The following is a 12,049-nucleotide window of genomic DNA, read 5'->3' as shown; positions in this document are numbered from 1 at the left end:
GAATCCCACCAGCGGCTTCCTCTTTGCACCTTCCCTGTGTCTTCTCCTTAGGCTGCGGTGTCTGTCCATTGCCTGGTGCTGTGGCTACTTTTATCGGCCAGCATAAACCTGCTCTCCTGTGCTGTTAGCAAGTTCATCTTGCAAATCTAATGGAGTAATGAAGCCATTGATCTTGTTAACAAACGTCCAGTTCACTCTGAGACTTGTAATGGGAATTCATTTTGGAGGTCGATGCAGCTGTCAATGGCACCGTTTTTCCCCGGAGGCCTGTTGGGTTTTTCAGTTTTACACTGGCAGAAGTTGTCCTTGCCCAACATCAGAAAAGACTGGAAAGTAATTAATGCTGTGGAACATTAATGAGCTCGTGATCCTGCCTAGGGCCCTGAGAAGAGTACAGTCTAAAATAGGTCAGAAAACGGAGTGGGAAAGAAACTGTGTCCCCTCTGGTAGGATTTGAATAACCCTAGAAAGCCATGATCACCACCACCAAAACATTATCCTCCACCAGCTATCATATTGCCTAAAATTACATCTTTAAGCTTTCGTTTATTTTGAACAAGAAGTTTCACAGTTGGAATTATTGAGTGGTATGAATGAATGCTTCTGTGTATTCTGCAAACATGGACTTAAGAACCTTCAATATACCTTATATTAGTCAGCCAAAGGGGTGCTGATGCAAAGTACCAGAAACCTGTTGGCTTTTATAAAGGGTATTTATTTGGGGTAAAAGCTTACAGTTACAAGGCCCTAAAGAGTCCAGCTCAAGATTGCCCTTTCACTAAAGTCACTTGCTACGTGTTCAAGCAAGACGGCCGCTGATCTCTGCCTGGTCTCTCCTTTCCCTCCCGGCTTCCAGTGCTCCTTCTCCTGGTTAGGGCTTACCTCTCAGGGCTTCCTCTATCAGCAGGAAACTATCAGGTGAATGGCGCATCTCTCCCCGGGGCCTTAGCTGCTTGAGCCTTCTCCTTTCTATCACGTGGCAAAGTTCTCTCCTTTTCTCGTGTGTCCTGGTGAGTGAGTGTCTGTTTCTATCAGCCCATCAAGGGAGTGGGGACTCAACCTGAGTCACGCCTTACTGCCCTAGTGGAATCAAAGCCTTGATCTTAACAGGTAACTTGATCAAGGGCTCCTCAACTGAATCCAATATAGTAAAAGCAGTCACACCCAGAATAGATTAGTTTACAAAACAATCTTTCCCTTTTCGGGATTCATAAATAATCTCAAACTGCCACATACCTGGTCTTTCATGAGGTAACTGCAGGGACTATAGAGATAACCACATCACATTCTTCTCAGAAACCCAGGGGGCTAGGCAAGGAAGCAGAGTGACAGCAGGTATAATGGAAACACGGGCCAAGTGCTATCGGCCCCCAGAAGGACCCGGTCCAGCAAGGTTTCAGAGAGAACGTGATGTCCATGGGGAGTCTTAAAGTCTGCACAAGAGTTTGCCAACAGAAGAGAAGTGAAATCCAGGTGGAAGGAACAGCATAGGCCAAAACAAAGAAGCATGAAAGGGACTGCTGGGTTGAGGGACTGATGATGCTTCCACATGCCTTCCGTATGGGACGAGAAAAGCAGGAAATAGATCAGACTCTGAAAAACCTTGTATATTATGCTAAGGAATTTGAGCTAAGTTTAGAGAGCCAGGCATATGAATAATCCCTTGGCTTGGGGTGTAGCGCTCTAAACTGTTATCAGTCCTTAATACCTCACTTCTTTCTAACATGTAACATATAACATATAACAAATAAGAAATTAAATGAAGGTTAAGAGAGTAAAAGTCCAACAGACAGAGAAGGGTACTAGAGTCAGCAGGTGGGGAAGAGCACTGTCCTTGGAGGACTTGGAAGGGCAGGTTGTAGGAGCCTTGAGGGACAGCTCCAAAAGTAGTTGTGCTCCTGTCTTTAATACTGCAAGGCAAAGCCCAGGGCCTCAGGTAATGAATCCTCAGCCCACAAAGCCGGCCATAGCTTTGAGGGAGGAGGCCTTTCCAGATCCAGCAAGGCGAAGACAGCAGGAACCACCAAAGAGGTTCCCCAAGCTGGCCTCGACCGAGGGCCAGGGCCGTACTCCTGGACCACAAGTAGCCCTGTCGCCTGGAAGTGGGGCAGGTGTGCTTGGGTCGGGATGGAGCGTGGCCTACAGGGCCCTCCAGGGAGAGTCCCAGAGGTACAGAGTATCTCTTCTTTGGCCAATTCAGCCAAGAGGCTGCAGCCCTCTCCTTTGGGTGGGAAGAAAAGAAGCAAGCATGTGTAAGGGAGAGAACAGTACTAGTAGATTCGTGCTCCTCTGCTCTTAATACTATTTTTTTCCTCTGACAACCCACTTTGGAATAAGAACACCGTTCCTTCCTTTTCATTCACGAAACTCTTTCTCCTTTTCAACAGACTCCCTGAGAAACATTTCCTCAGCCAGTCATGGTCCCCGCTCTTCTCCAGCCGAGGTCAGCATCTCCAATCAGCACCTTCTCCGAGAACGGAAATCCTCAGCCCCGTCACACTCCAGCCAGCCAACCCTGTTCACATTTGAGCCCCCTGTGTCAAACCATCTGCAGCCCACCCTGTCCACCAGTGCACCTCAGGAGTATCTCTACCTGCACCAGTGCATAAGCCGGAGAGCAGAAAATGCAAGGTAGGTCTCTGCCGTGGGCGTTGGTTAGTGGAGTGATCACTCACAGGACCTATGACTTTTCAGTTCCTGGCCTGTTTGTTTTTTTTTTTTTTAATTTAAAAGACAGGGAGGAGAAGCGGCTGTGGCTCAATCAGTTGGGCTCCCATCTACCATATGGGAGGCCCTGGGTTCGCCTCCCGGGGCCTCCTTGTGAAGGCAGGCAAGTGCTGCGGAGAGCCGACTCAGCAAGGTGACACAACAAAAAAAGGGAGACAAGTGAAAAAAAACACAGAAGAGCACACAGTGAATGGACACAGAGCAGACAGCAAGCAAGCCGCAAGGGGCGAGGGGAGGGGGGGAGTAAAATAAATAAATACAGACACAGCAAATGGACACAAAGAGCAGACAGCACGCAAAAGCCATAAGGGGCGGGGGAATAAAAATAATAATTTTTTAAAAAAACAGGGAGTAAAACAGTATCTTTTTAGGTGAACCAAACATATATATAACAAAACATCTTTTTTTCTTATATAGCCTTCACATTTTATTGTCTATATTGCAATAAAGTGATAATTTGGTTCCAGAGAAACTTTCCATTATGGATTTAGAGGGAAAATAAGAGGCATATTGGGGACTAGAGTTTCAAAATGGTAACAAACAAAGTTAATTTACTTGTTGGCCATAAGAGTGGGGCTGTAGTTCTCCTCTGTGTGAGGTTTGTATTATTTTTGTAACTATCCTGTATGTTTGAAAGTATTTCAGAATAAAAAGTTTAGGGAAAAAAAAGAGCAGAGCTATAAAACCTTGACATTATTGAACAAATCCATATCACACTATTACTCTAGAACTGCCCTTTTTGATACAATAGCCACTATCCATGTGTCCATTTAAATTTTAATTAAAATTAATTAAATTAAAATCTAGCTCCTCAGTTACACAAACCGTGTTTCATGTGCTCAGTAGTCATATGTGGCTAGTGGCTCCATGTTGGACAGCACATATATAAATCCCTTCCATTATCACAGAAAGCTCCAGAACAGGGGTTCTTAACCTTTTTTGTTCCATGGACCCCCTTTGCCAGTCAGGTGAAAACCACAGACCCCTTACGAAGTTCACACTATACTGTGTATTATTTAATTAATATATCACACCTGCACCAGTACGTCCCCACAGGAATAATGTGGTTTTTTTCTTTAAATTCAAGCTCACAGACCCCTTGTTAAGAACCGCTGCTCTAGAGCAAAGATGCCCTGCTCTAAAACAATTGTCTTTGTTTTTCTACCACCACCAGCTCAGGTACAGTGGTTGTGCTTATTTTTATGACCTTTTTTCCCATCATTAGGATTAAAAAAGCAGTTAATGGGTATTGCCAGTGCTGATTCCTAATTGCTACCATGTCCAGCAGATTACAAATTGTGTTCCTTAAATCCATTTAGGAACATATAATTCAAACTATGAAAATTAAAGCAATTAGAGAAATGGCTATATTAATATATCACTTCACAGAACACTTTTTCATACACAGTCCCACTTGAAACAATCAAGCACACTGAGAAACAGCCAGTGTAGATAATTTATCTCCATTTTATAGACGAAGACGCTGAAGCTCACAACAAAGGAAAGGCAGAAATAGGAGTAGAACACAGGTCTTCTCCTTTCTGGTCCTGATGCCTTTCCTCTATGCACCTCTACTTTTGTTTTTTCTGAGTCATTTACCATATCAAAACAGGGGCCGCCAACACATAATCTTAAGGTTGCCTCAAATATCCATTTTACTGAAATAGCATGATTCATTTGTTTGTGAACTTTCACTAATTCAACTTCTGTCAAGTTCTACATGAAGAGCTGAGTTCTAAAAAGATAGAATGAATAGTCCAAGATCTCTGAACTAGTTAGTGGCAGAACTATAAATAGTTCCTGGTTCTCCTGATTAACAGACAGAGACAGGCAATGTGGTAGAATAAGGATATTACAGGTTTTCAAGTCAGTAAGATATGGTTCAAATTCAGGTTCCTCTACTTTGTGCTCTTGGGCTAGTTACTTAACCTCCTTAACCTTTAGTTTCCACATCCGCAGAATGGGAATTACTAATTAAAAGGCTTATTAATGAGCCTTAAATGACAAGACATACATAAAGTGCCCAGTGATACGCAAGTACATATTGCCAGTTGTTCTCCCTGTGCCCCATCCCTTTCTACTGTATGTATGATTGCCTGGGAGTAGAGAATGTAAGGTCTTAAAATCAAAGCTCTAGTGAAAATGAAGTGCTTTATATTAGTGCCTCTCAAACTTTAATGTGCTTATGAAATACTCAAGGATCTTGTTGAAATGAAAATTCTGATTCAGTAAACCTGGGGTGGGTCCTGAAATCCTGTCTTTCTAATAAACCCCCAGATGATGCCAGTACAGCTTGTCAGCAGATCACACTTTGAGTAGAAGGCTTTATGTAATATTAACAGCCACTCCCATGATACTGCTAAAGCAAGAGAATACGAATACATAAATGTCTCTGCTTGACCTAACAGTTATAGGCTACTCTTTGCATCCCCACCTCCTCTCTAAAGCCTTTGTTAATTTTCCTAACTGGAATTCATTTCTTCTCTGAATTCCCAAAGCAGTTTTTGGTTGCCTCTCACAGAAGTTGGAACTTTCTGCTTTGGGTTATGGATTTTTATATAGATCTGCTACTGCTCTCTGAAGACAGGAACCAAGGCACATAGTAGGTACACAATAAATATTTGAACAAATCTGTGTTGAAGAGTGGTATCGATAATAGAGGAGTTAGAACTTACAGCTGGGGGAGCAGCTTTATCTTCAGATCTTGGCAAGCTGCTGCTTATCTCTGTCTTTGATTTCATTGGTGGGTGTGGGAAAAAGAGGGTGATGAGCAGGATCTCAGGGAGAATTACTGGAGAAAATAAAAATACATAATGTTTGCAAAATTCAGGGAATAGCATGGGGGTGGTAGGGGAGGGCGAGAAGGAAGCTTTCTTCAGTCCAAAGATACATTATTTCTGAGAGTAATGGAGTAACTTGTCTCATACTAAGCATACTATAACAATTGTAAACACTGGATAAAATATTTTTAACACAATCTTAACACAACCAAAAAGCAGACAGAAACTGGAAGAGAATCGACTCTTGAAAGAAGGGACTATTCTTTTCCAGGGTGAAATTGAATTTACATGTTTTTTCCCATGAAGGTAGTTCCTACAACATACCATCCAAAATGTTCAGTGTACAATGAGAAATTACTAGATAAATGAGGAAACTATAAAAGATGACCCATAGTTGGGGGAAAACTCAGTCCATAGAAACAAACCACAAATCACCAAGATTTTGGAACTAACATACAAATACTTTAAAATAATGTCTTAACTATATTATTAAAGCTATAGAAAAACATGGATATAATGGGTGAAGAGATATAGAAACTCTGAAAAAGAACTTAGTTTCAGTTCCCCTATAGTGGCAGAGGCCTACCATTGGCTCTCCCTTCCTCTGATTACAACTAAAATCTCTGGACAAAATGGAAAAAGCAATTACCCAAAGATTCTTTAAACAAAAGGAGGTAGAATGAGGAATGAGAAGAGGAGCAAAATTTTGGAGAAGCAACTATACAGAGGGAGTTTTCTGAATTTGTCCCCAGGGTAGGATCCATCACAAACTAGCACAGTGGGGCAGGTGACTAAACTCTCATAAAAATTCAATCTTTCTAGGTAGAGAAACCAGGAAAGGAACCCCTAAGGGATAGAAGGGGGTGGAGAATCCCAGAGTAGAGAGAGATGGAGAAGGGATCTCCTAATCCTGGGCATGAGCTCTCGTGAACCTCAGCCTCACTTTGAGCTACGTGTGTATGGGTCAGATCCAAACCAATATAGCAGACACTTTAGGAGCTGAACTGAGATTTGAGCCACTACACACATTAGGAGAGAGAAAGTACTTGCAGTCTGAACCTAACCAGGTTAATTGCCCACAAAAACAAAAGCATCACCATTTTCAAGAGGATTATAACCAAATCCAGAATCTATACCACATAACATTCACAACATCCGAGCTTTAACCCAAAATTTTTCAGAGAACTAGTAAAATGTAACTAATTCTTAAGGGCAAAAAGCAAATGCCACAAAATAACCCAAATGTTGGAATTATCAGACACAGATTTTAAAGCCCCTAATGTAACAATATTGCACGTGGTAAAGGAAAACACACTTAAAATCGGTGAAAAGAAAAAAAAAATCAGTCAACCCAGAATTCTATATCCTGCAAAACTATCCTTCAAGAAAGAAAACTAAATTAAAACATTCTTAGATGAAGGAAAAATAAGAGAATTTTCAGGATATTTGCTTTAATGAAATGATAAAGACATTTTTCAGACTGAAACAAAATGGAACCAGAAGGAAACAGGGATCTTCAGTAATAAAGGAAGAGCAACAGAAATAGCCCTATTTTCTCTACTGAGTCAAATTACGTGCTAGACCACTTGATACCACACACAGGTCACTGATACTATTCGTTCACTTTTTTCATTATTTTTTCCCCTCTCTGTGCTCAGTTTGTATAATTGTTACTGATTTTTCACTCAGAGGATGTTTTTTCTTTTCTTTTCTATTCATATATTTACATTTACTGTGGGATAATTGAAGAACAGTAATTGGCACATACATAAAGTTTCCTCATATCACTTTTTAATTCATCCCTTTTTCTACATCATTCTCCAGGAACAACTGGCAGTCTTTCTGTCACTAAAGATTAGCTTGCATTTTCTAAAACTTTATATAATAGAATCAGACAGTATATACTATTGTACCAATCAGCATAAGGCTTTTGTGAAGCACCCATTTTGTTGCACTTATTAGTTTGTTCCTTTTTATGGCTGAACAGTAATTAAGTATGTATATATACCACATTGGTTTATCTATTCACACATTGATGGGCATTTGTGTTTCCAGTTTTGGGCTATTACAAATTAAGATGCATTTGTATATACACAGTCATGTACAAATATTTGTGGGGACTTTTTTTTTTTCCATTTCTCTTGAGTAAATACCTTGAAAATTCTAGGGCCAAATAGTTTTACTGGTGAGTTCTGTCAAACCTTCAAAGTTGAACTAACACAAATCCTACCCACATTCTTTCAGGAGACAAAGAAGGAGGGAGTCCTTTGACAATGTATTTTATAAGGCCAATATAACCCTATCTGACAAAGATTACAGAAAAGAAAATTACAGAACAACATTTCTTGTGAATATAGATGCATAAATGTCTTTTTTAAATGTTAGCAATAAAATCCAACAATATATATCAGGGATAATACATCATGACAAAGTAGTCATCCCAAGAATGAAAGCTTGGATTAGCAATCTAAAACCAACCAATGTAATTCATCACATAAGAGAATAAAGGAGAAAAATCATATAATAACTCAATAGATGCAGAGAAATGATTTAACAAAATTCAATAACTTTTCATAGAAAAAGTACCCACAAATTATGAATAGAGGAAAACTTGTTCAAATAAGTAAAGGGCATCTAACATAAGCTATAGCTAGTATTATACCTAATGGAGAAATAGTGAACATATTACTCTAAAATCAAGGACAAGGAGAGAGTATCTGCTCCTGCCATTTCTCTTCACCATTATACTGAAGATACTATCTAGTTCAATAGGAAGAAAAAGAAGTAAAATGCAGAAATATCAGAAAGGAAAATGTAACACTGTCTCTATTTATAGGTAACTTGATTATGTAAAAAACTTTGAGGAATCTAGAAAACAACTACTAGAACTAATAGGTGGATTTAACAAGCATAAAACAACTGGAAAATGTAACTTTTTCAAATTATTTCTACAATGGTGCCAGGAAAAAAACATGGAATACTTAGGAGTAAATTTAACAAAAGACATGTAAGATATCTTCACTAAAACTATTGAATATTGCTGAGAAAATTTAATATGGAGGATGATATACTGTAATTATGAATTGGAAAGCCCAATAATATTAAGATAGAAATTCTTCCCAAACTGATATCTAGATTCAGTGCAATCCCAATCAAAATCCCAGCAGGCTTTTTCATAAGAATAGATAAGCTGATTCTAAAATGTATGTGAAAATCCAAATAAGTTAGAATAGAGAAAGTCAGCTTACAAAGGAAAACAAGGGGAGCTGATGTGGCTCAAGCAGTTGAGTGCCTGCTTCCCACGTAGTAGGTCCTGGGTTCAGTTCCCTGTGCCTCCTAGAAAAAACAACAAACAAAAGAAACGAGGAAACCAACTCAGGGGAGCTAATGTGGCTTAAGGGTTGAGTGCCAGCTTCCCACATACGAGGTCCTGGGTTCAATCCCCAGCCCCTGGTACCTAAAAAAAAAAAGGGATTTATAATACCTGATTTCAAGACTTCCTTTCAAGCTAAGGAAATCAAGATTGTGTGGTATTGAAGAAAGGATAAACATTTAGATCACTAGAACAGAATAGTGAGTCCAGGAAAATATATATGTGGGTGTGTGTATTTGACAAAGGTGCCAGTCGGGAAAGAAAAGTCATTTCAACAATGATGCTAAAAAAGTTGGAATCCATACAGGAGTAATTTTTAAAAAGAACATCAACCCTTAGCATATACTGCACCACTCAAAAAGAAACTTAAGATAAGGAGGCTTCTGGTCAACCAAGATGGAGACATAAGATGCTGTAGGGTGCAGTTCCCCCACAGAATCTTTGAACAAGTAGCAAAACCAGGCAGAGCCATCTTCCTCAAACCTCCAGAAAACAGTTAAAGGGTTGCAGTAAGTACTGCATCAAGAAAACACAACTTTTAAAAAAACAGGAAAAGTTTGTGTCACCCTTGCTGGCCCTTCCCCCACTGCCTCCCCTGTGAAGTCAGCCTGCACTCCCATTGTGAGCCCCTGGCCCTGGCCCTGACCCAGAAGAAGCAGAGTAACACGTCTGCATATACTGGGGTACCTTATGTTGGCACCAGTCTATTGAGTGTTACCCTGAAAGACTGAACCATGAAACTCCTCTCTGGCTTGCCCTCTGAGAACTTGCCCTGCAGAAAGAAACAGCCTGCAGACAGCTAAAGAAACAATGAAGTCAAAGTATTACCTGTTTTAAGTAATATAATAACACACCCAGGAGGGGGAAGAAAGGGAGTAGAGGGAACATTTGAATTCCTGAAGATGGAGGATTTCCTAAGGCCACAAGCAAGCCCAAGCCCAGGACAAGAAACAGACTCAGAAAAAATAGACTCCTGCACTTCACATCTACCTCAGGCTTATCTTCCTGATAGAAAGGTTAAACTCTGAAGAAGAGCACCACACAGAGCCAACTTGCAAAGACTGTGAAAGGTGTGTTTTTGCATTGGTTTGTTTTTTGTTTGTCCGTACTCAGGGAAATCTCCATCATATCACTATCTGGATACAGACTTAAGGAACAGATTGCTCAGGGACTAAATCTCAGAGTTTACACTTTAAAATATTAAAATGTAAGAAGCAGGAAATGATGTCCCACCCAAAGGAGCAAGATAAAAATCCTGCAACCATAAACAAAGAGCTGACTTTGGACATAACAAAGACTTTCTAAAAAATGATCTTCACTGTGCTCAAGGAGATAAAGGAAAACACAGAGAAATGAATTAAATGATATCAGGGAAACAATAAATGAACAATATGAGAATCTTAGTAAAGAGAAATTCTAAAAAGGAACCAAACGGAACTGTTGAAGTTGAAGACCACAACAATTGACATAAAAACTTACCTAGAGGGTTTCAACAGCACATGAGAGCTGGCAGAAGAAAGAATCAGTTAAGTCAAAGATAAGACAGTTGAAATGTTTCATACTGAGAAGCAGAAAGAGTAAAGAATTTAAAAAAGTGAACAGAACCTAACAGACCTGTGGGGCACCATCAAATATAACAATATATATATATTATGGGAATCCCAGAAGGAGAAGAGAGGAAGAGAGAAAGGGGCAGAAGGAATAATCAAAGAACTAATGGGAGAAAACTTCCCAAATTTAATGAAGGACATGAATATACACATTCAAGAAATCCAACAAACCTTAAGCAAGATTAACACAAAGAGAACACACCCAGACATATAGTAGTCAAAATGTCAAATGCCCAGGAATAGAGGAGAATTCTGAAAGCTGCAAGAAAAAAGTACTGTGTTATATACAAGGAAGTCCCAGTAAGGTTAAATGACTGCTTTCTCATCAGAAACCATGGAGGTAAGAAGGCAGTGGAACAAAATGTTTAAAGTGCTGAAAGAAAACAATTGCCAACCAAGAATTATATCCTACAACACTGTCTTTCAAAAATGAGTAAGAAATTTAGACATTCCCAGATAACCAAGAGCTGAGGGATTTCGTCACCATTTGACTGCCTTACAAGAAATACTTTAGGGAGTTCTTCAGACTGAAAGGAAAGGACGGTAGACAATGGAGCAAAGCAGCATAAAGAAATAAAGACTTCCAGTAAAGGTAATTACATGGATAATTATAAATGCCAGTTCAACTGTTTTGTATTTTTTGGTATGTAACTTCACTTTTTACTTCTTACAGATTCTAAAATGAAAATGCATAAAAAGTAATGCCAAATCAATAGTTTTAGACATACAACATATAAAGATATAATTTGTAAAGGTACAACAAAAAGATAGGCCAATGGAGAGGTATAGGAACATATTATTAAACAACCAGTGGGTGAAACAAGAAATCACAAGATGGAAAGCAGACTTGGCCCAGTGGTTAGGGCGTCCGTCTACCACATGGGAGGTCTGTGGTTCAAACCCCGGGCCTCCTTGACCCATGTGGAGCTGGCCCACAGGCAGTGCTGATGCGCACAAGGAGTGCCCTGCCACACAGGGGTACCCCCACTTAGGGGAGCCCCACGCGCAAGGAGTGCACCCCATAAGGAGAGCCGCCCAGCGCGAAAGAAAGTGCAGCCTGCCCAGGAATGGTGCTGCACACACGGAGAGCTGATATAGCAAGGTGACGCAACTAAAAGAAACATAGATTCCCATGCCGCTGACAACAACAGAAGAGGACAAAGAAGACGCAGCAAATAGACACAGAGAACAGACAACTGGGGCAGTGAGGGGGGGGAGAAATAAAATAAATCTTTAAAATAAAAAAAAAGAAATCACAAGAGAAATTAGGAAATATCTTGAGGCAAATAAAAACAAATATATAGCATACCAAATCGTATGGGATGCTGAGAGGACAATTTATAGCTCTAAATGCTGACATTAAAAAAGTAGAAAAAATAATAATGAAAAGAAAGAGACCTAACCTCACAACTGGAGGAAGTAAAAATGGAAGATCAAACTAAACCCAAAGTGAGCAGAAGGAAGGAAATAAAGATTAGAGCAGAAATAAATGAAATGGAGAATAAAAAACAATAGAATCAACAAAACCAAAAGTTGATTCTTTGAAAAGGTCAATAAAG

The 12,049-nt window shown here is 39.8% G+C and overlaps 1 protein-coding gene across 1 annotated transcript in view; it reads left to right on the top strand.

Annotated features, from left to right (window-relative positions):
* GAB2 (GRB2 associated binding protein 2) overlaps positions 1 to 12,049 on the top strand; it is a 197,015-nt gene that overhangs the window by 165,299 nt on the left and 19,667 nt on the right. Inside the window, exon 3 of the mRNA XM_058306046.2 lies at positions 2,388 to 2,631. Within this exon, the coding sequence (XP_058162029.1) occupies positions 2,388 to 2,631 (244 nt within the window). The remainder of the gene's footprint in view (positions 1 to 2,387; positions 2,632 to 12,049) is intronic.

Source organism: Dasypus novemcinctus, chromosome 10, assembly GCF_030445035.2.
Source record: "Dasypus novemcinctus isolate mDasNov1 chromosome 10, mDasNov1.1.hap2, whole genome shotgun sequence".
NCBI lineage: Eukaryota > Metazoa > Chordata > Mammalia > Cingulata > Dasypodidae > Dasypus > Dasypus novemcinctus.
Note: the sequence above shows the minus strand (reverse complement) of the source record. Positions and strands in the feature narration are given on the sequence as shown.